Below are 25402 nucleotides of genomic sequence, written 5' to 3'. Positions count from 1 at the left end.
ACAGACCATTATCTCCTGCAGTTGGGTCTCCGTCATGCCACTCCCCACTGCTGGGAGGTGGAACCGACCAGGTGGTTCCGCCCCAGGCGCCTGATGGACCCACATAGATTCCAGACGGCGCTTGGATTGATTCCTTCCTCCCTTTCCCACAGCCCGGTCGAGACCTTAGTTGACGCCTGGCAACGGGCTGCTTCGGAGGCTCTCGACCGTGTTGTGCCTTTGCGGCCTCTGACCTGGCGCAGATCCCGGCTCGCTCCTTGGTTCTCCGTGGACCTGCGGGAGATGAAACGCCGGAGAAGGGGCCTAGAAAGCATTTGGAGATCCAGTCGGTCCGAGTCTGACCGAACACAGTTAAGATCCTTTTCTAGATCTTATCTTGTGGCAATGGAGGTAGCGAAGCGGGCTCACTTCGCCACCCTCATTGCATCCGCAGATAACCGCCTGGCCGCCCTGTTTAGGGTGACCCGTTCCCTTTTAAATCAGGGGACGGGAGAGGACCCCTTGCAGGGACGGGCCGAGGAGTTTAGTGAGTATCTGGTGGATAAAATCGCTCAGATTCGGGCTGGCTTGGACTGGGCAGTATCTGACGAGGGGGAAGCGATGGGTTTGGCCGATAATATTTGGGAAGAGTTTGATCCTGTGACTCCGGATGAAGTGGACAGGATCATGGGGAAATTAAGTGCCGCCACGTGTTTGTTGGACCCATGTCCCTCCTGGCTGGTTTATGCGGCTCGGGAGGTTACACGAGGCTGGCTCCTGGCAGTTATTAATGCTTCCTTGAGTGAGGGGTGCTTCCCTGCCGCCTTGAAAGAGGCGGTGGTAAGGCCCCTCCTCAAGAAACCTGCCTTGGATCCAGCTATTTTAAATAACTTTCATCCTGTCTCCAACCTTCGCTTCCTTGCGAAGGTTGTTGAGAACGTGGTGGCACGGCAGCTCCCTTTGGTCCTGGAGGAAACTGAGTATCTGGATCCATACCAATCGGGTTTCAGGCCCGCGTACAGCACGGAGATGGCATTGGTCGCGCTGGTGGATGATCTCTGGCGGGCCCGAGACGGGTTATTCCTTTGTCCTGGTCCTATTAGACCTCTCAGCGGCTTTTGATACCATCGACCATGGTATCTTGCTGCGACGTCTTGAGGGGTTGGGAGTGGGAGGCACCGTTTTACGGAGGTTCTCCTACCTCTCGGGCCGTTCGCAGACGGTGTTGGCAGGAGGGCAGAGGTCAACCCCTAGGCCCCTTAGTTGTGGGGTGCCTCGGGTCGGTACTCTCGCCCCTCCTGTTCAACATCTATATGAAGCCGCTGGGTAAGATCATCCGTGGTTTCGGGGTGAGGTATCATCAATATGCTGATGATACCCAGCTTTTCATCTCCACCCCGAACCAACCCAGCGATGCCCTCGATGTGATGTCCCGTTGCCTGGAAGCGGTACGGATTTGGATGGGGAAGAACAGGCTCCAGCTCAACCCGGCCAAGACTGAGTGGCTTTACGTACCGGCATCTCGACTTGTCCAAGAGGTTCCATCTTTGGTTATGGAAGGAGAGGTGTTGCCTCCCGTTGATAGGTCACGCAATTTAGGCGTCCTCCTGGACTCACGACTCAGTTTTGAAGATCATATTGGAGTCGTGGCCAGGGGAGCATTTGCCCAGGTTCGCCTGGTGCGCCAGTTGCGCCCCTATCTGGACCGAGATGCCCTACGTACGGTCACTCATGCACTCGTTACCTCCCGGATAGATTACTGCAATGCTCTCTACATGGGGCTGCCCTTGAAGACCACCCGGAGGCTCCAGCTGGTGCAGAATGCGGCCGTGCGGGTAGTTATGGGAGCATCCCGATACGCCCATATTACACCCCTCCTGCGTGAGCTGCATTGGTTACCGGTTGTCTTCCGGGTGAGATTTAAGGTGCTGGTACTTACCTTTAAAGCCCTACATGGCCTAGGCCCGGGATATTTGCAGGACTGTCTGCTGCCGGGAACGACTTCCCATCGCCCAGTGCGCTCACACAGAGAGGGCCTTCTCAGGGTGCCGTTGGCTAGACAATGTCGGCTGGCGACCCCCAGGGGGAGGGCCTTCTCTGTGTGAGCGCCAGCCCTGTGGAACCAACTCCCCCTTGAGCTCCGGATGGCCCCGGATCTCCGGTCCTTTCGCCGCGGCCTTAAAACTTTCCTTTTTCATCAGGCTGACCTGGACTGATGGCAGGGTTTTTTGAAATGTTTTTTAATTTTTAATTGTTTAGTTTAACTTATTTATTGGGGCTGTTTATTTAATTTCTTTTAACTTTTGTATTGTTGATTTTATTGTTGTTAGCCGCCCTGAGTCCTTCGGGAGATAGGGCGGCATATAAGTCCCAAAAATAAATAAATAAATAAATAAATTACATTTCTGTCTCTCTGCTTTAGGGTCTGAAGTGTAGCAGACAACAGTTCTGGGAGTACACCAAGAAACATGGCAACTCAAGGTATGGATTGGTATAATCAAGTTCATACAAAGTTTAAATTGTGATCAATATTGAAAGTAGCCAATTTTCTTCTCTTAAAAATAGTAAGAAATTAAATGTATGTAAGAAAATAAATCTAAAATTCTGCTAGTTTTAACATAACTTGATTTTAATGTTTAATGTTGAACACATGAATTGTGGTCTCTGTACAGTTGCAGAGATGGTCAGACATTTGCCACAAGTTATGATTAAGTAGAATTTTAAACAACTCATTAAAAAAAATAGTAAAACATAGCTATGTGCTTGAAATGGGAAAAAATCTTGAATCTGAAGTATACCATAAAGTTCCACAGGTTATGCCAAATTATTTCAGATAAGCCATGGTTTAGCACATGGGGGTGTGAAACTCGCAACGTCATGTGACAGGTTGCGATGTATCGTGACTTTTTTCCCATTGCCGGCAATGGGGTGGGCGCATTTTTAGCATGATGCATCCGGCCCATGGGCCGGCAGTTTGACACCCCAGCTTTAGCAGAACTGAAATCAGGAACTCTGTGTTCCTTATTTTGAACAAAATAATATCTGGATAGGGCAAACAGGGCAAAGGCTGATGTTGATCACCTCCTCTTCCCCTGTACAATTCATAGCACAATGTATCCCACTAGCCCACTTCCCCCATCTTCCCATTGGCTTTGTTTTCATCCCTTTAGCCATCACCTCAAACATCTTAGTGCAATGTATCTCTCTTCTGTACCCTGAAAGGAAAGTCCATAATTTATCAAAAAAGTTCTTTTAAGGTAATATGTTACACTTCTGTTAAGCCACAGAAGACCTTTTCCACTAGATCTTAAAAGAAAATTTATATATCTAGCATGCAATATGTGTCTCAAAATTAAAACTCGAATAAAATTTTGCCAAATATTGCCTATTACCTTAGCAAGCTTCTTTTTAACCACTCTATTGCCAACAGCTGATTTAATGGAGTTGGATATGGCAATTGAGTCCGATAGAAAAGCAGCTGTCAGTCACTGGCAGCAACAGTCATACCTGGATTCCGGTATCCACTCTGGTGCCACAACAACAGCTCCCTCTCTGAGTGGCAAGGGAACCCCAGAAGAGGAAGATGTTGATACCACCCACGTTCTATACGAATGGGAACAGGGATTCTCTCAGTCTTTCACTCAGGAACAGGTTGCTGGTAAGTAGAATTTTGTGATTGTATTAATCACTCAACTGTATATCAGCTAGATGAAAAAGTGCTTACTCCTATTCCAGATACTGAGGGACAATATGCTATGACCCGAGCACAAAGAGTGCGTGCTGCTATGTTCCCTGAAACGTTGGATGAGGGCATGCAAATCCCATCAACACAGTTTGATGCTGTGCATCCAACAAATGTACAACGACTTGCTGAACCTTCCCAGATGTTAAAACATGCTGTGGTTAATTTGATAAACTACCAAGATGATGCAGAGCTTGCAACTCGTGCCATCCCAGAATTGACCAAATTGTTAAATGATGAGGACCAGGTATGTGCATGTTAATTCAGCTTACATTTACTGTGATCTTTAAGAAGAATTAAGATTGAGAGTCTCCTGATCACATAAAAATGTGTCTATTGATACCATCTCACTTAATGGTCTCAGTTTTGGATTTTGAAAATTTTGAATTTCAATGCACTCATTAGGTTGTGGTGAACAAGGCATCAATTATGGTCCATCAGTTGTCCAAAAAAGAGGCCTCTCGTCATGCTATCATGCGTTCTCCTCAAATGGTTTCTGCCATTGTGCGTACTATGCAGAATACAGATGATGTAGAAACAGCCCGTTGTACTGCAGGTACACTACATAACCTGTCTCATCATCGTGAAGGCTTGCTGGCAATCTTCAAGTCAGGAGGTATTCCTGCTCTGGTTAAAATGCTTGGGTATGTAAATAATTGATTTGATGTATCTATGTCCCACCTGGTCAGGCAAGAAGGTATGTTGTGGACTCCGTCAGTCAAAGAATTTGACTGGCAGGGTCCAGGAAGAGAGGCTTCTTTGTCATTGTCCCTGCCCTATGGAACTCTCTCTCCCCAGAGGTATGGCAGTCCCCACTCTTCTGGCCTTCTGGAAAGGGGCTGCACAGCCATGGGGCTGGTTAACACCCTGAAAACCTTCCCCCCACTTTTAAACTAACTTTTAACATCACTTGCATCTTTTAAAGTTTATATACTTCTTAATATTTTTAATATTTTATTGTACACTGGCCAGAGTCCCTTTGTGTGAGAGATGGGTGGTTCTAAAATGTTATGAATAAAATATGTAGTATTTGTTGGTCTTGGACAGTATATTTGTTAATTTGAGCTTTTCTTTATAGTTCACCAGTGGATTCTGTACTTTTCTATGCTATTACTACTCTGCACAATCTTCTGTTGCATCAGGAAGGTGCCAAAATGGCTGTCCGTCTAGCTGGAGGTCTACAAAAAATGGTTGCCTTGCTGAACAAGACAAATGTTAAGTTTCTGGCCATTACAACAGATTGTCTTCAGATTCTTGCATATGGTAATCAAGAAAGCAAGGTAATGCTTGACATATTACTATGCAGTGAACAAATAGTAAGTTGGGCAATTAACCTTAGTGTAACACATGTAAAATGTTAGTAAGCTAACCTCTTTTTCTACTTTTGCATATATTATTTGGACTCAGGAATAGTCCTTGAGGGTTGGTAGGTCAGTAATAAAACACATGTTTCACATGCAGATGATCCCAGGTTCATACATATACAGTATTACTAAGTAGGATTAGAAAATCATTGCTCTGAAAGGTTATTATCATCAGTATTCTCAATATTGGGAGATTGGCCATGGTCTGACTTCATATTATGCTGCCCATCTTGCCGAGGTGACTAGGTGGTTTACAATCAAACAATAAAAACACCAGTATAAAATATTAAAACAATAAATAGAGGTATTAAATTAAGGGAGCAAGATGCGCACAGGAAGGAGGTGGGGTCTTATTCATTAACCAGAATGACATGCCTCCTTTGGGGCCCCAAACCAGTTGGCACAGTCAGGTCTTCAGGCCCTTTCAAAAGGCCAAAAAGATGGATGCAGATCTTACCTCGGGGGGGGGGGGGGAAGGACAATGATGGTCCAGAGGGCGGGCACCATGGCAGAAAAGGCTCTTCTTTTGGACCCCGCCAGCTAAAATTCCTTGACCAACAGGGTTTGCACCATGCCCCTTCTGCCGGCACAAGTGGGGCGGGCCATTCCCATTGGGGTGAGATGTTTCTTCAGATAACCTGGGCCCATGCCATGAAGGGTTTTAAAGGTGATAACTAATACCTTGAATTGGACCTGGAAGAAAACTGAACCAGTGCAGCTCATGGAACAGTGATGTAACATGGGCCACCTTAGGGGTGTCAAGAATTGTCCTTGCAGCTGCGTTCTACACCAGCTGTAGCTTCCAGATACTCTTCAAGGGTAGCCCCATGTAGAGCACCTTGCAGTAGTCCAAGCATGAGATGACCAGGACCTGAGTGACTGAGCATAGAAACTCACAATCCAGGAAAGGATGCAACTGGCACACAACATGAAGTTGTGCAAAGGCTCTCCTAGCCATGATTGCCACCTGCTCTTTGAGCAGGAGTCTCAAGTCCAGGAGAACCCCAAATTGTGCACAGGATCTGTTTGGGTGAATGCAACCCCATCCAGAACAAAAGATGTTAAAGTCGTGGATAGTGAAGCTCCACGCACCCAAAGACACTAGGTCTTACCAGGGTTCAGCTGAAGCCTGTTGTCCCCCTCACAGCTTCCAGACATCACAAGAGGGTAGCGACAGCATCACTTGGGTCTCTTGGGATGGAGATGTAAATTAGAGTATCATCATCAGCATACTGATGGTACCTCATCCTGTGGTGGATGATCTCACCCAGTGGCTTCATACAGATATTAAAAAGGAATGGAGAGAGTTCTGAGCCCTGTGACACACCACAAAGGAGCAGCCATGGACTGGACCTCTCACTCCAAGGAGCCAAACCAGTGCAAAACTGTGCCATACAGCCCCAAATCCCACAGCTGGTCCAAAAGGATACCATGGTTAATGGTATTGAAGGCCACTAAGAGGTCAAGGAGAGTAAGAATGGATGCACCACCCCCATCCTGCTCTTGCTAGAGATCATTGAGAAGTGCTGTTTTTGTCCCATAACTGAGCCTGAAATCTGACTGGAAGGGGTCATCCAGATAATCCATTTCATGCAGGACCCTCTGAAGGTGCCATGCAACCACCTGAGAGATTGGATGGAAATTGTCTAGTCCGGTGGGATCAAGAGATGTTTTTTTGAGGAGGAGATGAACCAAGTCTTCCTTAAAAGGTCCTGGAAATGTCCCCTCCTGCAGTGAAGAATTTATCACTGTCTGAACCTACCTGGCAGGCAGCATCCTAAAAGCTGTCATCAGCCAGGAGGGACAGGAAATTAATTAACGTGGTTGCACTGTGACAGCATCAAGGACCCTGTCCACTTCATCATGTCTAACAGGCTCAAACTGTTCCCAGATAACTGGGTAAGACCTTTCCCTAGGCATCTCTAATGGACCTGCGCCATGCATGGGTTCTAACTGGGAACAAAGCCAAGCGACTTTGTCCATCAGGTGATCTGCAAATTCCTTTGCATGGCCCTGAAGGTTGAGCTTGAACAGAGCCATCAAGTGATACTGTGCAAACACAAGCAGAGAAATAACCGTGTTTTGCGGCTCTTACCACCATGAGGTAGGCTTTAATAGCGGACCTAAGTCTTGTTCAGTCAGATTCACCCCCCATTTTCCTCCACCACCTCTCTAGGTGTGTCTGCCCTTTTCAGAACCCATAGCTCCTCCATGAACCATGGGGAGTGTCAGGAGCAATGGGTCAAGAGAGGCCACACAGGCATGAGCCTGTCAACGCCTTGGCCCTGATCATTTTTGTTGCGCTTCTCTGCACTCTTTCTAGAGTCTCAACATCTTTTTTATATTGTGGTGACCAAAACTCGATGCAGTATTCCAAGTGTGGCCTTACCAAGGCATTGTAAAGTGGTATTAAGACTTCACGTGATCTTGATTCTATCCCTCTGTTAATGCAGCCTAGAACTTTATTGGCTTTTTTGGCAGCTGCAGCACACTGCTGGCTCATATTTAGTGGTTGTCCACTAGGACTCCGAGATCCCTCTTACATTTACTACTATTGAGCGAGGTACCACCTATACTGTACCTGTGCATTTGGTTTTTCTTGCCTAAAGAAAAGGGAGACATAGGAGAATCTCGTGGACACCAGGGCGTGATCTGACCATGACAGTGGGATAACGACAGATCCCCTACCAGATCACGTTGCCATTACTCTGACATGAAGATCATATCCAGTGTGTGTTGGGCCAGAGATAGGCCCATGGCAGCCATGAACTCCCAGGCTGCTTCCAAGGCCAAAGCCAGTTATGTCAGATTGAAGTCCCCCTGGACCATAAGCCTAGGAAACTCCACTGTCAACCCTTAGATGGTCTCCTTATATACCACTCTTCTGACATTCCAGGAGAATATGTAGTTTTCTACTTTCGTATGTACAAATGAGCTGACAGCATGACACAATAGTGTCAGACTGAAGAGATTACAATTACATCTTTAAAAATTGTCCCGATTAGCCTATTGTCAATATAATTAGTAAATACTTTTTTGTTTGGCAGCTAATTATTTTGGCAAGTGGTGGACCCCAGGCTCTAGTAAATATAATGAGGACTTATACCTATGAGAAATTATTGTGGACCACAAGTAGAGTGCTGAAAGTGCTATCAGTCTGCTCTAGTAACAAACCAGCAATTGTTGAAGCTGGTAAGTGCTTCATTTTTCATGGAATTAGGATTGCTTCGGTTTTGCATTCAGGCCAAAATTACTTAAATTTCCTTTGGGGGGGTGGGGGCAGGTAATAAAATGAACATCCATATAAGTTGTTCTAAACTGGGTGGAATGCATCAATAACGAGAGGTATTATTTTTGACAAAAGTGTTAAAAGCTAAGTAAACCAAAAACTATTGATAGCAAAAGTGGAAATGTTAGCAGTGGCTGTTAACATGTTTATAATAGGTTTTTGGTGCTACTATTGCAGTTTTTGTTTTTAACATTTTTAGCAATTTTGATATGCCCAAATACTTGGGCTTTTGGATAGATTAGGTCCCATAATACATCACTCTATTTATTTATCTCATAACTACTGTATACCATGGTCCCATTAATGGCCTTGGTACTTTGTCAACCATGGAATGTGTTACAGTTAGAAGTACATGTCTTATGTTGGCGATTTATTGCATGTATACATAGGGAATTGTGAATCAAAATAGATCTGAGACTTAGAATTGCTGTACACGATTCCCTGTGTATTGTATAGCTGGTATACTTTAGTTTCATTATACACTGAGGGAAAAATTATTTGATCTCCTGATTTTGTACGTTTGCCCACTGACAAAGAAATGATCAGCCAGTACTGCAATTTTAATGGTAGGTTTATTTTAACAGTGAGAGACAGACTAACAACAAAAAAATCAAGGAAAACACATTACAAAAAATTATAAATTGATTGGCATTTTAATGAGTGAAATAAGTATTTGACCCCTTCACAAAACATGACTTAGTACTTGGTGGCAAAACCCTTGTTGACAATCACAGAGGTCAGATGTTTCTTGTACTTGGCCACCAGGTTTGCACACATCTCAGGAGGGATTTTGTCCCACTCCACTTTGCAGATCCTCTCCAAGTCATTAAGGTTTCGAGGCTGACGTTTGGCAGCTCGAACCTTCAGCTTCCTCCATAGATTTTCTATGGGATTAAGGTCTGGAGACTGGCTAGGCCACGCCAGGACCTTAATGTGCTTCTTCCTGAGTCACCCCTTTGTTGCCTTGGCTGTGTGTTTTGGGTCATTGCCATGCTGGAATACCCATCCATCCACGACCCATTTCAATGCCCTGGCTGAGGGAAGGAGTTTCTGACCCAAGATTTGACAGTACATACCCCCGTCCATTGTCCCTTTGATGTGGTGAAGTTGTCCTGTCCCCTTAGCAGAAAAACACTCCCAAAGCATAAGGTTTCCACCTCCATGTTTGATGGTGGGGATGGTGTTCTTGGGGTCATAGGCAGCATTCCTCCTACAAACACGGCGAGTTGAGTTGATGCCAAAGAGTTCGATTTTGGTCTCATCTGACCACAACACTTTCACCCAGTTCTCCTCTCAATCATTCAGATGTTCATTGGTAAACTTCAGACGGGCCTGTACATGTGCTTTCTTGAGCAGGGGGACCTTGCGGGTGTTGCAGGATTTCAGTCCTTCACGGCATAATGTGTTACCAGTAGTTTTCTTGGTGACTATGGTCCCAGCTGCCTTGAGATAATTGACAAGATCCTCCCATGTAGCTCTGGGCTGATTCCTCACTGTTCTCATGATCATTGAAACTCCATGAGGTGAGATCTTGCATGGAGCCCCAGACCGAGGGAGATTGACACTTATTTTGTGTTTCTTCCATTTGTGAATAATTACACCAACTGTTGTCACCTTCTCACCAAGCTGCTTGGCGATAGTCTTGTAGCCCATTCCAGCCTTGTGTAGGTCTACAATCTTGTCCCTGACATCCTTGGACAGCTCTTTGGACTTGGCCATGGTGGAAAGTTTGGAATCTGACTCCCTTTAAGAGAATGCTCCTAATCTCAGCTCGTTACCTGTTTAAAAGACACCTGGGAGCCAGAAATCTTGCTGATTGATAGGGGATCAAATGCTTGTTTCACTCCTTAAAATGCAAATCAATTTATAACTTTTTTGAAATGCATTTTTCTGGATTTTTTTGTTGTTATTCTGTCTCTCACTGTTAAAATAAACCTACCATTAAAATTATAGACTGATCATTTCTTTGTCAGTGGGCAAATACACAAAATCAGCAGGGGATCAAATACTTTTTTCCCTCGCTGTAGCTACTTGAAACCAGTCTACAGGGATGTAAATAAATGTCCTTGCAATTGTTTTCTCCATAATGAGAAACTGAGATAAAGATAAATGATAGTAAATCCTAATTGATCTTTAGGTGGAATGCAAGCTTTGGGACTCCACCTTACAGATCCGAGCCAACGTCTTGTTCAGAATTGTCTCTGGACTCTAAGAAATCTCTCAGATGCTGCAACTAAGCAGGTAAGGAGTGAGAACTTGAAAAATGATTAATATTCCACTATAAACTGGTCTCTGTTAGAAAATTATTTTTATTATATTGAGTTGATACTGATACTGTTAGCCTAGTATTGCTCAAAACTGAAGTGAGGATTTTTTTAAAAAAAATCATTTGAAATAGTGGATAGGTCATAGGGGGACAACTTGAAGGTAGAATTTAGACAGAATGCTAAGTCAGGTTTTTCATTATAATCTTAGGCCTTATGTTTTTTCCTGACTGTGTGTTAATTAACATGCATATCAGAGTTCCCCAACCTTTCTGGCTTTGTGGACTGGCAGGGGGAGAGGGGATGCTTCCGCATGAGTTGCTGGCAAGTGTGCACATGTGTGCACAACTCCATTTGCATGAGCAGCAGGCACACGCACCCGCCACTCGTACAAATGGAACACGTGCACATGCATTTACCTGCTGCTCGCACTTCCACAGCCCGGTTTCGAACAGCTCATGGCACAGTAGTGGGCCATGCCCGGGGGTTGGGGACCCCTGATGCACATGATAATTTTATTAATTTGATTTAAATTGCAAGAAACAAAAATGCTTAGGTATGAATAAGGAATATTTTTGGGTTCAAGCCACACAGTTATAACATATCATCAGAACTACACCCACATTGTACCATTGAGACTAGTGTATAAAGATGCTAAATTAATATAGGGTACTTTGTGGTAGGGATGCGGTGGCTCAGTGGGTTAAGACGCTGAGCTTGTCAATCAAATGGTCGGCAGTCTGGCGGGTCAAATCCTGAGTGCCGTTTAACAGAGTGAGCGCCTGTTACTTGTCCCAGCTTCTGCCAACCTAGCAGTTCGAAAGCACGTAAAAAATGCAAGTAGAAAAATAGGGACCACTACGGTGAGAAGGTAACAGCGTTCCATGCACCTTTGGCATCTAGTCATGCCAGCCACATGACTACGGAGACGTCCTCGGACAAGTGCTGGCTCTTCGGCTTTGAAACGGAGATGAGCACCGGCCCCTAGAGTCGGAAACAAATAGCACGCATGTGCTGGGGAACCTTTACCTTTACCTTTTACCTTGTGGTAACTACTAAATATTTAGTAATTTATGGTCCATTACTCACACAGTATCTTTTTTTCTTAAGTGAGAAGCATTATAAACCAGCTGATAAATTTGAAGTGAATAGGATCATGAGAAACAAACATTTTCAATTCTTTGATCACTTTATTATTTAGAATCTATATGCCCTTATGAAAGCAAGTTCCATAAGAGGTGCTGTGGCTCAGTGGCTTAATGATGCTGGAGATGGTCTCTGCTCCAGTGGTTCAAGTTCTAGCACTGCGTGTTGGGTTGAGCTCCCATCACTCACCTCAGCTTCTGTCAACCTAACAGTTGAAAGCATGTTCTATGCGAGTAGATACAGGTGAAACTCGAAAAATTAGAATATCGTGCAAAAGTTCATTTATTTCAGTAATGCAACTTAAAAGGGGAAACTAATATATGAGATAGACTCATTACATGCAAAGCAAGATAGTTCAAGCCGTGATTTGTCATAATTGTGATGATTATGGCGTACAGCTCATGAAAACCCCAAATCCAGAATCTCAGTAAATTAGAATATTGTGAAAAGGTGCAATATTCTAGGCTCAAAGTGTCCCACTCTAATCAGCTAATTAAGCCATAACACCTGCAAAGGGTTCCTGAGCCTTTAAATGGTCTCTCAGTCTGGTTCAGTAGGAATCACAATCATGGGGAAGACTGCTGACCTGACAGTTGTGCAGAAAACCATCATTGACACCCTCCATAAGGAGGGAAAGCCTCAAAAGCTAATTGCAAAAGAAGTTGGATGTTCCCAAAGTGCTGTATCAAAGCACATTAATAGAAAGTTATGTGGAAGGGAAAAGTGTGGAAGAAAAAGGTGCACAAGCAGCAGGGATGACTGTAGCCTGGAGAGGATTGTCAGGAAAAGGCCGTTCAAAAGTGTTGGGGACTTTCACAAGGAGTGGACTGAGGCTGGAGTCAGTGCATCAAGAGCCACCACACACAGACGGATCCTGGACATGGGCTTCAAATGTCGTATTCCTCTTGTCAAACCGCTCCTGAACAACAAACAACGTCAGAAGCATCCCACCTGGGCTAAAGAAAAACAGACCTGGTCTGTTGCTCAGTGGTCCAAAGTCCTCTTTTCTGATGAGAGCAACTGAGTCTGGAGGAAGAATGGAGAGGCACACACTGCAAGATGCTTGAAGTCCAGTGTGAAGTTTCCACAGTCTGTGTTGATTTGGGGAGCCATGTCATCTGCTGGTGTTGGTCCACTGTGCTTCATTAAGTCCAGGGTCAATGCAGCTGTCTACCAGGAGATTTTGGAGCACTTCATGCTTCCTTCCGCAGACGAGCTTTATGGGGATGCTGACTTCATTTTCCAGCAGGACCTGGCACCTGCCCACACTGCCAAAAGCACCAAAACCTGGTTCAATGACCATGGGATTACTGTGCTTGATTGGCCAGCAAACTCGCCTGACCTGAACCCCATAGAGAATCTATGGGGCATTGCTAAGAGAAAGATGAGACATGAGACCGAACAATGCAGAAGAGCTGAAGGCCGCTATTGAAGCATCCTGGTCTTCCATAACACCTCAGCAGTGCCACAGGCTGATAGCTTCCATGCCACGCCGCATTGAGGCAGTAATTGCTGCAAAAGGGGCCCAAACCAAGTACTGAGTACATATGCATGCTTATACTTTTCAGAGGTCCGATATTGTTCTATGTACACTCCTTGTTTTATTGATTGTATGTAATATTCTAATTTTCTGAGATTGTGGATTTGGGGTTTTTATGAGCTGTACGCCATAATCATCACAATTATGACAAATCACGGCTTGAACTATCTTGCTTTGCATGTAATGAGTCTATCTCATATATTAGTTTCCCCTTTTAAGTTGCATTACTGAAATAAATGAACTTTTGCACGATATTCTAATTTTCCGAGTTTCACCTGTAAATACAGGTAGTCCTTAAGTTATGACTGTAATGGAGCCTCCGCAAGCCACTTGTAACTCAAAAACTTGTGGGAGTAAATCTCATAACTTGGACGAGATCGCTCCCTTTCTCGTTAAGACTCACGTGGCTCATTGAGTGAACATGAGGTATCTCAGGGTGGGGAAGGCCATGGAGGGCCTAGTGGTGGAATAGGCCCCCAAGGCCTCCCTGACCCATTAAAATACCTCATGCTTCTCCTTCACTTCCTACCATGCCAGACTCACCTTGAAAAGATCCGTCTCTTCTCTGCCACGGTTCCTGTTGTCGCCTGGATCTGGGGCCAGGGGACAGTTCCGCGGCCCTCCGATGGCCCTATTAGGGTGCCGGAGACCTTCTCCAGGCCGCTGCCGCCTGGATCTGAGACCGGGGGACGCTTCCGCTGCCCTGCGGCCCAATCTGGGCACCGAAGCCCTCCAGGCCACTGCTGCCCGGCAATGGGCTGCCGGACCGACTTGGAAGCATCCCCCGGTCTCAGATCCAGGTGGCAGCGGCCTGGAGAAGGCCTCCAGCACCCTAATCGGGCCACCAGAGGACCATGGAATGATCCCCCGGCCTCAGATCAGGGCAGCAGTGACCTGGAAAAGCCCTCCAGTGCCTGGAAGTGTCCCCCAGCCTCAGATTCAGGTGGCAGCAGGAACCGCAGCAGAGAGGGGAGAGATCTTTTCAAGGTGAGTCTGGCATGGCAGGAAGAGAGGGGGATGCATGAGGTATTTTAATGGGTCAGGGAGGCCTTTTGGGCCTGTTCCATCACTAGGCCCTCCATGGCCTTCCCCACCCTGAGATACCTCATGTTCACTTAACGAGCTGCATGAGTCTTAATGAGCAAGGGAGTGATCTCGTTCGAGGTACAAGATTCACTCTCATGAGTTTTCAAGTTACAAGTGGCATGGGCAGGCTCCATTACAGTCGTAACTTAAGGACTACCTGTATCTACTTGCATAGACCATGCTTTCGAACTGTTAGGTGGACAGAAGCTGAGGTGAGTGATGGGAACTCACCCCGACATGCAGTGCTAGAACTCGAACCACTGGAGCAGAGACCATCTCCAGCATCATCCTGTTGCCTCTGCTCACTTGGATATAAAAAAATGCTTTTGTTGAGCTGTGCTGTTTATGCTGAGCCTGCCTATCCTATTTCCTGTTCTGTACCAGCCTGCTACCGGCCCTGCAGAAAAGGCAGGGACAACCCCTTTACAACCGGCAAGAGGCTGGAATTACGCCTGCCAAATTTATAGCTACAAAAACAAACAAGACACGAACCAAGAAACAGGAGCTTTAAGAAACATGAACCATCCGAGCGGTTGCCTTCAGCAAACCAGCCCTCCCAGACATTCCCCTTATATAGAGTTCAGGGCGTGGCTTCTCTCTGCCTCCTTCCGAGAAGCCCCATTGCCTTCCTCTGTTTACTCCTAATTGACTGCCTCCTGCGTCGGGCGTCCTTGAACAGGGCCAGCTGTGGGTCATCTTCATCCACACTGTCAGGCTCACACAGCTGGGTCTCCGTGGTGACCAAGTGGGAGGGGCCTGGCTGAGGGCTATCATCAGCAAGATCTTCAACCCCCTCAGCAAGGTCTTCAACACCCCCCTCCTCTGAGTCGTCCGACCCAACTGCCAAACCCACAGGCTGACCCTGAATCACAACACTATCCCGCACCGCAGGGCCCTTCCCCCGGGTCTGCCGATCCGGATGCGGTCGGGATGGAAATTGTTCATGAAAAGCGGTCACCAACGCAGGGGCATGAACGGCGGTCGCGTCTTCCCAGGTGAAGTCCTCTGGTCCGTAACCTTTCCATTCAATCAGGTACTGGAAACGACCTTTCAGCCAACGGGAATCCCTGATGCTGGCGACCTCGTACTCGGGGGTGCTGCCTCCATCACGAGGTCCTGATGGGGGAGGTTCCGCTCGGCGGAGTGGACAGGCCGGTTGCTCGGGGACCAACAGAGACCGATGAAAGACTGGGTGCACGCGCAGGGAACGTGGCAGAGTTAAGCGATAGGCGACCGTATTGATGACAGCCTCCACTGGGAACAGTCCTAAATATCGGTGATCTAACTTTCTCACCGGCCGTGTTGACGGTAGGTTCCTGGTGGACAACCAGACCCGATCTCCCACCGATAGTGGAGGAGTATCCCGTCTTGACAGATCAGCAAACCTTTTGTAATTGGCCTTGGCCTTCTCTAACTGACGTCGCACCAATCGATGGATCGCCTGTAACTCTGCCATGAAGTCGTTCGCTGCCGGCTCCGGTGAGTCCACGGAAGAAAGGGGGAAAAACCGAGGGTGATATCCCACATTGGCCAAGAACGGTGTCATCTGTGTGGAGGTGTGCTGCAAATTGTTAAATGCAAACTCAGCTATGGCCAGATAGTCCACCCAATTGTTTTGCTGCAGATTGACGTAGCAGCGCAGATATTGTTCCAGGATACCAATGACCTTCTCGGTTCCCCCGTCAGTTTGAGGATGATGCGCGGACGAGAGGCAAATCTTGATATCCAACGCATGCATCAACTCCTGCCAGAAGCGGGCTGTAAACTGGGCCCCCCTATCAGAGATGACTATCAGGGAGGCCGTGCAGCCGAAACACCTGCTGAATGAACATACGACTAGTGGCGCGGGCTGACGGTAAGCCGCGACAGGGGATGAAGTGCGCCATCTTGGTCAGCATGTCCACCACCACATACACTGTCGTAAAACCAGAGGATGGGGGTAAATCCGTCAGAAAGTCCATGGACACAGCCCCCCAGGGTCTTTTGGGTGTCTGCAAAGGCTGCAGTAATCCAGGCGGGGCCCCTGTCGCTGACTGACTTGGCCTGCCTGCATGGGATGCAGGAGGTAACATAGGACTGGACGTCGTGTCAGACTCGGGGCCACCAGAAGGTACGGGAGACCAGGTTCAGGGTCTTGAACAGGCCAAAATGCCCCGCCGCCGGGTTATCGTGACACTGGCTGAGGATGAGTCCCCTGAGTGGCCCTCCCGGAACGTAGAGCCGGTCACGATAATACAAGAGTCCATCCGTGACCGTCCAAGGAGAATCTGGCCCCACCTCCTCCTTCCGCTGAGCCACCCACACCTCCTGCTGCTGTGCCTCCCGGATCCGAGCCCGTATATCAACCGGCTCCCGCACTGCAGCAAAAGACTCGACGGGGATCACTGTCCTCGGCAGAAGCTTGTCTTCCACTCGGGAATATTCGGGCTTCTTGGACAGAGCATCCGCTTTTTGATTGTGCCCGCTAGGTATGTACCGAACCCGGAAGTCAAACCTCGCAAAGAAAAGAGACCACCGGATCTGGTGTTGGTTCAAATTCTGAGCGGTCTGCAGGCTTTCCAAATTCTTATGGTCCGTCTGGACCTCGATTTGATGCCGCACTCCCTCCAGATGATGCCTCCAGGCCTCGAACGCCACTTTGATGGCCAGCAGCTCCTTCTCCCAGATTGTATAATTGCGCTCCGAAGGGTTCAGTTTTCGTGAATGGTACGCGCAAGGGAAGAGGGTACCGCTGGGCGTCGTTGCCTGGAGTAACACCGCCCCAATGGCAATGTCAGAGGCGTCCGCCTCCACAACAAACGGCCGTTGCGGGTCAGGATGCTTCAAGATGGGCTCCTTCATGAAGGCTTCCTTCAAAGTCTGGAAAGCCCGTTGTTCTGGAGCGTTCCACTGGAACCGAGTCTTCTTCTGCAGGAGCCGGGTGAGGGGGGCTGTCAAGGCAGCAAACCCAGGGATGAAAGTTCGGTAATAGTTGGCGAACCCAAGAAGTTGCTGAACATCCTTCACGCGACGCGGGGGTTGCCAACTCTGCAAAGACTCAACCTTACTCGGCTCCATGGCAATGCCCTCAGGAGAAATGCTGTGACCCAGGAAATCGATGGTCACCCAGTAGAACTGGCACTTCTCCAACTTGGCAAACAGCCGATGTTCTCGGAGTCGCTGCAGGACCTGATGGAGATGCTGATGGTGCACCTCACGCGACGGGGAGTAGATCAGGATGTCGTCCAAGTAGATCACGACAAACTGATCCAACAAATCCCGGAAGAAGGCTTAACACAAACCCCGCCTTATCCCGGTCAGTGGGGAAATCAGCTGCTCTCACGCTGATAAAGAGCTGGCATTGTCCCAGGAAAGCAGGAAACAGTTCTGGATTGCCAGTAAATTTATCCGGCATTGTAACTTGGCATTTTCTCCTGGGTGGGGGTGATGGTGGGGGTGCAGCATGAACCTGAGCTTGCAGTTGAGCCACCTGAGCTGCCAGCAAAGTGAGTTGCAGGGTGAGCTGGGCATTCTCAGCACGTAGCTGCTCCATAATATTAGTAAGGGGTGGGAGGCTGAAGGCAAACTGTTCTGTACCAGCCTGCTACCGGCCCTGCAGAAAAGGCAGGGACAACCCCTTTACAACCGGCAAGAGGCTGGAATTACACCTGCCAAATTTATAGCTACAAAAACAAACAAGACACGAACCAAGAAACAGGAGCTTTAAGAAACATGAACCATCCAAGCGTTTGCCTTCAGCAAACCAGCCCTCCCAGACATTCCCCTTATATAGAGTTCAGGGCGTGGCTTCTCTCTGCCTCCTTCCGAGAAGCCCCATTGCCTTCCTCTGTTTATTCCTAATTGACTGCCTCCTGCGTCGGGCGTCCTTGAACAGGGCCAGCTGTGGGTCATCTTCATCCACACTGTCAGGCTCACACAGCTGGGTCTCCGTGGTGACCAAGTGGGAGGGGCCTGGCTGAGGGCTCTCATCAGCAAGATCTTCAACCCCCTCAGCAAGGTCTTCAACACCCCCCTCCTCCTCTGAGTCGTCCGACCCAACTGCCGAACCCACAGGCTGACCCTGAATCACAACATTTCCACTAGATGTAGAAACACTGTTTATCTGTGTCTGTCCTTCCTGAAAAAAACTCCTATCTTGTTGATAAAACCCACAAGTGAGGGTGTCTTAACCAAAATCCCCAATGCAATACAAATGGATCTGGGGTGAGGTGGATATGGTATTTTAGGGTTATTAATTGCTATTGATAATAGCAAATCATCTCACAGAAATGCTGATGTTAAATACACTTCTTCTTACAGGAAGGCATGGAAGGTCTTTTGGGAACACTTGTGCAGCTTTTGGTATCAGATGATATCAATGTTGTGACCTGTGCTGCTGGCATCCTTTCTAATCTTACTTGCAATAATTACAAGAATAAAATGATGGTGTGCCAAGTTGGTGGAATTGAGGCTCTTGTGCGCACAGTTCTCCGTGCTGGTGACAGGGAAGACATTACTGAGCCAGCTATTTGTGCCCTCCGCCACCTCACCAGTCGTCATCAAGAAGCTGAAATGGCCCAAAATGCAGTACGTCTTCATTATGGTCTACCAGTGGTGGTTAAACTCTTGCATCCACCATCCCACTGGCCTCTTATAAAGGTGAGGTGATTAGGTAACGACATTACCACTATAGTCTTGGGTTTCAGAGAGAGGATGAAGTGAACAAAATCTAGCTGACCTCTAAGAAATCTGTTACAAGGATGCAATGAATTAAAAATATTTTCAAAGGCTTGAGTTGTAAAGCTAAATTCCAGAGTATTTTGCAGCATGTCATTACCTTTTCTAATTGTGTTCCGTACATTTGCAGGCTACTGTTGGCTTGATCCGCAATCTTGCTCTCTGTCCAGCAAATCATGCTCCTTTGCGTGAACAAGGTGCAATACCAAGACTAGTGCAACTGCTAGTTAGAGCACATCAAGATACCCAACGACGTACTTCAATGGGTGGTACACAGCAGCAGTTTGTGGTATGTAGTTCTTGATGCAGAATGGCATTAATTATTGTTGCAAGGATTCAAGTTAGAAAATATGTGAAATTCTATTGTGCACTGTACAGTATTTAAACAAGTAACTTTGCAAACATGATATCTATCCATTCGTTATGAATTACTATTTCAGAAAGTAAAATTTACTATATAAATGAAAAACATTTCACTTAAAACACTAAATCAAGTTAAAGTACAAATCTAATTCCTGGCTGTTGTAGCAAATACAGGTGGTCCTTGCTTAACAACCACTTGTTCAACAATTGTTTGAACATACAATGCTGCTGAACGAGTGATACTGACAGGGCCCACTTCAAAACCTCATCCCAAGAAAGCAGGACTCGTGGAAGCAGTTTCTTCCAAAAGTAACTTTTATTAGGAGAAGCTGATAGCAGGCATGATAGGCAGGATATGAGGGTTTCCCACTCAGATCAATAGGTTAAAAGAGTCCCAAGCAAACCCCACCCCAATAGTTCATCCAGTCAGTTTGAATGGACCAATCCTCAGGTGTTAAGTCCAGTGTGGGAAAGGAGCTGATAACACAGGCCTTTCCCAGGCTCGCATGGATATTATTGGGTCTTCACACCTTCCCTTCCAAGAGATAAGCCAGATGGCCGGAGGCACATTCCTTTCTCACCCTAAGGTAACATCAAGGGAGAGACAGTTCAAAGAGCAAGTATGCAGCAATAGCAGAAAAAATACATTGTAGCGAAAGAGACAGCCCACAGCATCTTTCCCCCCTCCCCTTCAGGAGAATGACAGAACCTGTAGTAAGGAATAGAAGAAAATAGAATAGACACCCCCCCCCCCAGTAATATATGTGTTCTGACAGATACTTAATGATGTCACAGAATCCCGTAGTCATGTTAGTGCCATTTGTGACCACCTTTGCTGCCGTCGTACAAGTAAAGTCATTAGGGAAGCCAGCAGGAGCTCACAAATGGTGACCATGTGGTGTCCTTGCTTAATGAACCACTAATGAACCAACCACTGCCTTCAAAAGAGTGACCTTTGTCTTTCAAATGCAGATGGACTGCTGAATCTTGTCCTGATGGGTTTGTTCTCCTATGTTGTGTCATGCGTTTGTGAAGTGGTTATTTTGTTGTACAGCTCTGTACATATCTCACTGCATTGTACTTTATTGAAGCACCTTTTGATTTTACGACAGCAATCAGCGTTTTGGGGTAGGAGCCTATCAATATGGCACATCTTGCCTTGGGAATCTTTGCCCACTCTTCCTTGCAAAAGTACTCCAAATCTGTCAGATTGCAAAGGTATTTCCTGTGCACAGCCCTCTTCAGGTCACCCCACAGATTTTCAATTGGATTCAGGTCCAGGCTCTGGCTGGGCCATTCCAAAACTTTGATCATCTGACGAAGCCATGCTTTTGTTGATTTGGATGTATGCTTTGGGTCCTTGTCATGCTGAAAGGTGAAATTCCTCTTCATCTTCAGCATTTTAGCAGTGGCCTTTAGGTTTTGTGGCAACATTGTTGGATATTTGTAACTGTTCATAATTCCCTCCATCTTGACTAAAGCCCCAGTTCCAACTGAAGAAAAGCAGTTCCAAAGTATAATGCTGCCACAGTGGGTATGGTGTACTTTTGGTGATGTGCAGTGTTGCTTTTGCACCACTTTTTGGAATTATGGCCAAAAAGTTCCACCTTGGTTTCATCAGACCATAACACATTTTCCCACATGTTTTTGTCAGAGTTGATGTAGGTTTTGGAAAATATAGCCAGGCTTGGATGGGTTTTTTTGTAAGAAAAGGCTTTTGTCTTACATTCTATCCCACAGCCGAGACTTATTAATTGTACAGCTTATGTTATATTAAAGGTAGAAAGAGAAAGAATTCTGAAGTGATTTATCTTGCTCTGTTTTTTTTACATCTCAAACACCTGGCATTTTAATGGGTGTGTAGACTTTTCATATCCACTGTATTAGAACTTGCAGAACATAATTGGGCTGATTTTTCCTGTGAAAGTTTTTTAAGTGGAAAAATCATACCCTTAAGTTTCTGTAAAGTCAAAAACATCCATTTTGTCCTTTAATCCTTCCCCCCCCCCCCCCACACACATACACACCCATGGAAGATAGGAATTCTAAAGTATAGGCCCTGCCCATTGGTGTTACTGTTATTAGGTGCATCCCTTGCAGCTCCCAGATAAGGTAGAAGAAAGTGACCAACCAGCCAAAAGAGGTAACCCTTTCTTTGTAAGTTAGAAAACTTATCTGATAATTACATTGTGTGAGAGCAGCTAAGTAAATGCAAATGTTTATCTGGTGAGGAAGAATGTTAATGTTTTGAATTGGTCAGGCATTCTTGCCTACAAATATTAAGTCATTCATTAAAATTGTTTTGCTGCCCATCTCCCTGCAAGGCGACTCTTATGTTTTCTGTACAGGAAGGTGTCCGTATGGAGGAAATAGTTGAGGGCTGCACTGGAGCCCTTCATATCCTGGCTAGAGATGTCCACAATCGGATTCTAATTAGGGGTCTAAATACTATTCCACTCTTTGTGCAGGTAAGTGAAGTATTTTGAAAAATACTTAAATAATTTGTGATATAATGAAAATACAGTATGCTGCATGTGTTTAAAACCTGATCTGAGTTCAGAGTTTGGTATCCAGTACAAAATTGCTGTTCCTATAAAACAGCTTGAAAATTTTCTTGAAATCTCCAATGGAAATAGGTTCTCAGTTTCCTAAGGAATTTGAGTTTTATATTATTTTCTCTCAATAGCAGCTATAAACATTGTCTCTTTGATGCCTCGTAATAGCCACAGTCCCAGTTACTAAAAGTTTGTGTTTTAAAAACATCCTAGAATGTGTTGTTCTTTCCCTTCCTACTGTTAGCTGCTATATTCCCCTATTGAGAACATCCAGAGAGTAGCTGCAGGTGTACTATGTGAACTGGCTCAAGACAAAGAAGCAGCTGAGTCAGTTGAAGCAGAGGGAGCTACAGCACCATTAACAGAACTACTTCATTCTAGAAATGAGGGTGTGGGTAAGTGAAATGGGGGGGGGGAATTGACCTTGCTTTGGGTTTAAGTTCCTCTGCTAAAATTATTTTTTTCTTGGATAGCAACATATGCAGCTGCAGTATTGTTTAGAATGTCTGAAGATAAACCACAAGATTATAAGAAACGGCTGTCAGTGGAATTGACCAGTTCTCTCTTCAGGACTGAACCAATGGCTTGGAATGAGGTGGGGTTTAGACTGCTAATTTTTCTCCATCTAAGTTTCTTCCTATCGCTACATACAAATAGCTTATATATAAAATATAGTTTTTGAAATTGTGGACCTGCAAACTATAAAACGTGGAGAGACATTTTGCATTTAACTTCACAGCTTAGATGCCATTTTGCATATACCTTACAGAGTGCCGATTTGGGACTTGACATTGGTGCCCAAGGAGAACCTCTTAGTTATCGGCCAGATGGTATGTATTAATTACAGTTTTCATGAAAATCATTACATTTTATTAATTTGACTTATTCAAAACATTAAATGTGAGCTAGCTGCCCCCATTATAATAGACTTAGTTATTTCCACTGTTTGGTAGAAAAATGATATATGATGCGCTGACTTGCAACAGCAGTTCCCATTGCAGTTAAGTGCAATGTCACATTACTACAACTTGTGACATCCTGCTGGCTTCCCCATTGACTTTGCTTGTGGGAAGTTGATAGTGAAGGTTACAAATGGCGATCACATGACTGCAGAATGCTGAAGCCTTCATAATTGCATGCTGGTTGCCAAGTACCTGAGTCCTGATCATGTGATTGTGGAGATGCTGCGCTGTCTGCAACTTCAAGGACCTTCCATAAGTCTCCTTCAGCATCATCATAACATTGAACAGTCACTGCACAAATCACAAAGCAAGGACTGTCCTTACAACATATGTTGAAGTCTTAGTGAGTAGTTCATGAAAGCAATACTGATAACAGTGTTCTAACATCTGAAGAGTACATATGGTTACCTTTATATAAGCATATTTTTAGACATGTTGGTTGTAAAAAAAGTAAACAAGCCATAAGCCTTTCTGGTTGCATATGTAAAAGTCTGTGTTTAAGGTTTATTCATTGTGATAGTATATGTGTTCTAGGTTTTCAGCAGTATACAGACTAATGGCTTCGCTGAAATGTGCTAATGCTTCTGATACCATGTTTCCCTGAAAGACCCAACCAGAAAATGAGCCCTAGCATGATTTTTTAGCATGCGCCTAATATAAGCCCTACCCCCAAAATAAGCCCCTGTTAAGAGCCTGTGTGTGTGTGTGTGTGTGGAGCTGTCCCATGTGCCCCACACCTGTGCATCTCAGGGCCGCCTCAGCCAGGCTACTGCCCACTCAGTGACCTCCCTCCACCCATTCAATGACCCAGCTGCCCACTTGCCTGCCTCTCCCCTTTCACTCCCCTCCCGAGCCAGACTGCCATGCTACGGAGGATGGGTGGGGGAAGCTCAGTCCCCTTACCCAGTCCCCCTCCACCATTTCGGAACAACAGGGGAATGGCAGTAAAAGGCCTCCACTGCGTATCAGCTGCGTCCGCTACTGAAGGGGCTTTCTTCGGTCCCTGTCCCCACCCCGCAAATCACCTACCTGGTGGTGGCCGCCGCCTCTGCCTGCCACTTTGGTCCTGCAGCACCGCCTCATGCTGCCTGCTCTCCATTCGCCAGGGACCGGAGCAGCAGGTAGAGGAGAAATCCCCTGAAAATAAGTCTTTTTGGTCTTTTGGACCAAAAATAAATATAAGACCCGGTCTTATTTTCGGGGAAACACTGCAGTAGTATGCTTTATCCATGTAATCTGGGCTAGAAAATTACTTCAATGTGGCAAGATTATGAATGTCTCACACTGATATCTGGAACTTCTGTTACATCTAACATATTAACATGCTTTTCCCTCCTCCTCTCTGCCACCCTTAACTTTCTTAGATCCTGGCTACCGTTCTTTTCACTCTGGAGGATATAGGCAGGATGCCTTGGATATGGATCCAATGATGGAACATGAAATGGGTGGCCATCACCCTGGTGCTGACTACACAGTTGATGGGCTACCAGATCTAGGACATGCTCAGGACCTTATGGATGGGCTCCCTCCAGGTGACAGTAATCAGTTGGCCTGGTTCGATACTGACCTGTAAATCGTCCTTTAGGTAAGAAGCTCTACCTACAATCTGAGAACTTGGCTAGCAGGGAGACAAGTGCTTTGGCTTGGTCCATGTTGGTCATAAATAGGAATATCAGACTTGTGATATGATTTGTAAAAGTGGTTAACGTGAGTGTGTTATGCTGCAAGCTTGGTACAGTTCTTAACATGAGTAGCCATAATCATTGTCCTTTTTTTTCCTTTTACACAGCCGTATTGTCTGACTTTGCATTGTGATTGGCCTGTAGAGTTGCTGAGAGTGCTCCAGGGGTGGGCTGGTATCTCAGAAAGTGCCTGACACACTAACCAAGCTGAGTTTCCTGTGAGAACAACTGAAGTAAACTTTTTGTTCTGGTCCTTTTGGTTGAAGAGTAACAAATGGATTTGAGGAGTGACTCATGGAATAGAAGAATGCACAAGAATGAATCACAAGATGGAATTTATCAAACTTTAGCCTTGCTTGTTTAAAACTATTTTTAATTTTAAATAACTAATGATACTGACCTTGCTTGCTTTCATAGTAGTTTTCTCTTTTGCAGTAATTGTAGCATTAAGTCTCTGTGTTTAAGTTATAGTGAACATGCTACAGCAATTTCTGATTTTTAAGGATTGAGTAATGCTGTAGAGCACTACTTCATAATCACTCTGATAATATATAATATTTGGTAAAGTGTAACATTGTGTATTCCTTTTGTATAAAAAAGACAAATAGAAATGGTCCAATTAGTTTCCTTGTTAATATGCTTAAAATAAGCAGGTGGATCTATTTTATGTTTTTGATCAAAAAACTTTATCTGGAGATGCCTGGATAGAGGACA

General features: G+C 45.8%; 1 protein-coding gene across 5 annotated transcripts in view; it reads left to right on the top strand.

The window, feature by feature from the left end:
- The window catches only part of LOC310648307 (catenin beta-1-like), a 50945-nt gene extending 26012 nt beyond the window's left edge, over positions 1 to 24933 (top strand). The window contains exons 2-16 of one of the 5 annotated variants that reach the window (XM_083376070.1): positions 2402 to 2460; positions 3410 to 3637; positions 3715 to 3968; positions 4127 to 4365; positions 4800 to 5001; positions 8133 to 8277; positions 10512 to 10615; positions 18710 to 19048; positions 19257 to 19415; positions 21814 to 21957; positions 22289 to 22439; positions 22518 to 22639; positions 22784 to 22874; positions 24371 to 24591; positions 24796 to 24933. In XM_083376070.1, the coding sequence (XP_083232196.1) occupies positions 2448 to 2460; positions 3410 to 3637; positions 3715 to 3968; positions 4127 to 4365; positions 4800 to 5001; positions 8133 to 8277; positions 10512 to 10615; positions 18710 to 19048; positions 19257 to 19415; positions 21814 to 21957; positions 22289 to 22439; positions 22518 to 22639; positions 22784 to 22874; positions 24371 to 24579 (2400 nt within the window). In that variant the 5' untranslated portion in view covers positions 2402 to 2447 and the 3' untranslated portion in view covers positions 24580 to 24591; positions 24796 to 24933. Of the gene's footprint in view, positions 1 to 2401; positions 2461 to 3409; positions 3638 to 3714; positions 3969 to 4126; positions 4366 to 4799; positions 5002 to 8132; positions 8278 to 10511; positions 10616 to 18709; positions 19049 to 19256; positions 19416 to 21813; positions 21958 to 22288; positions 22440 to 22517; positions 22640 to 22783; positions 22875 to 24370; positions 24592 to 24795 lie in introns of those variants that run through there. The other 4 variants (XM_083376071.1, XM_083376072.1, XM_083376073.1 and 1 more) reach the window with 4 other exon arrangements.
- The last annotated feature ends 469 nt before the right edge of the window (positions 24934 to 25402 follow it).

Source organism: Vipera ursinii (genome assembly GCF_947247035.1).
Source record: "Vipera ursinii genome assembly, chromosome: W".
In the NCBI taxonomy this organism is placed as follows: Eukaryota; Metazoa; Chordata; class Lepidosauria; order Squamata; family Viperidae; genus Vipera; species Vipera ursinii.
Note: the sequence above shows the minus strand (reverse complement) of the source record. Positions and strands in the feature narration are given on the sequence as shown.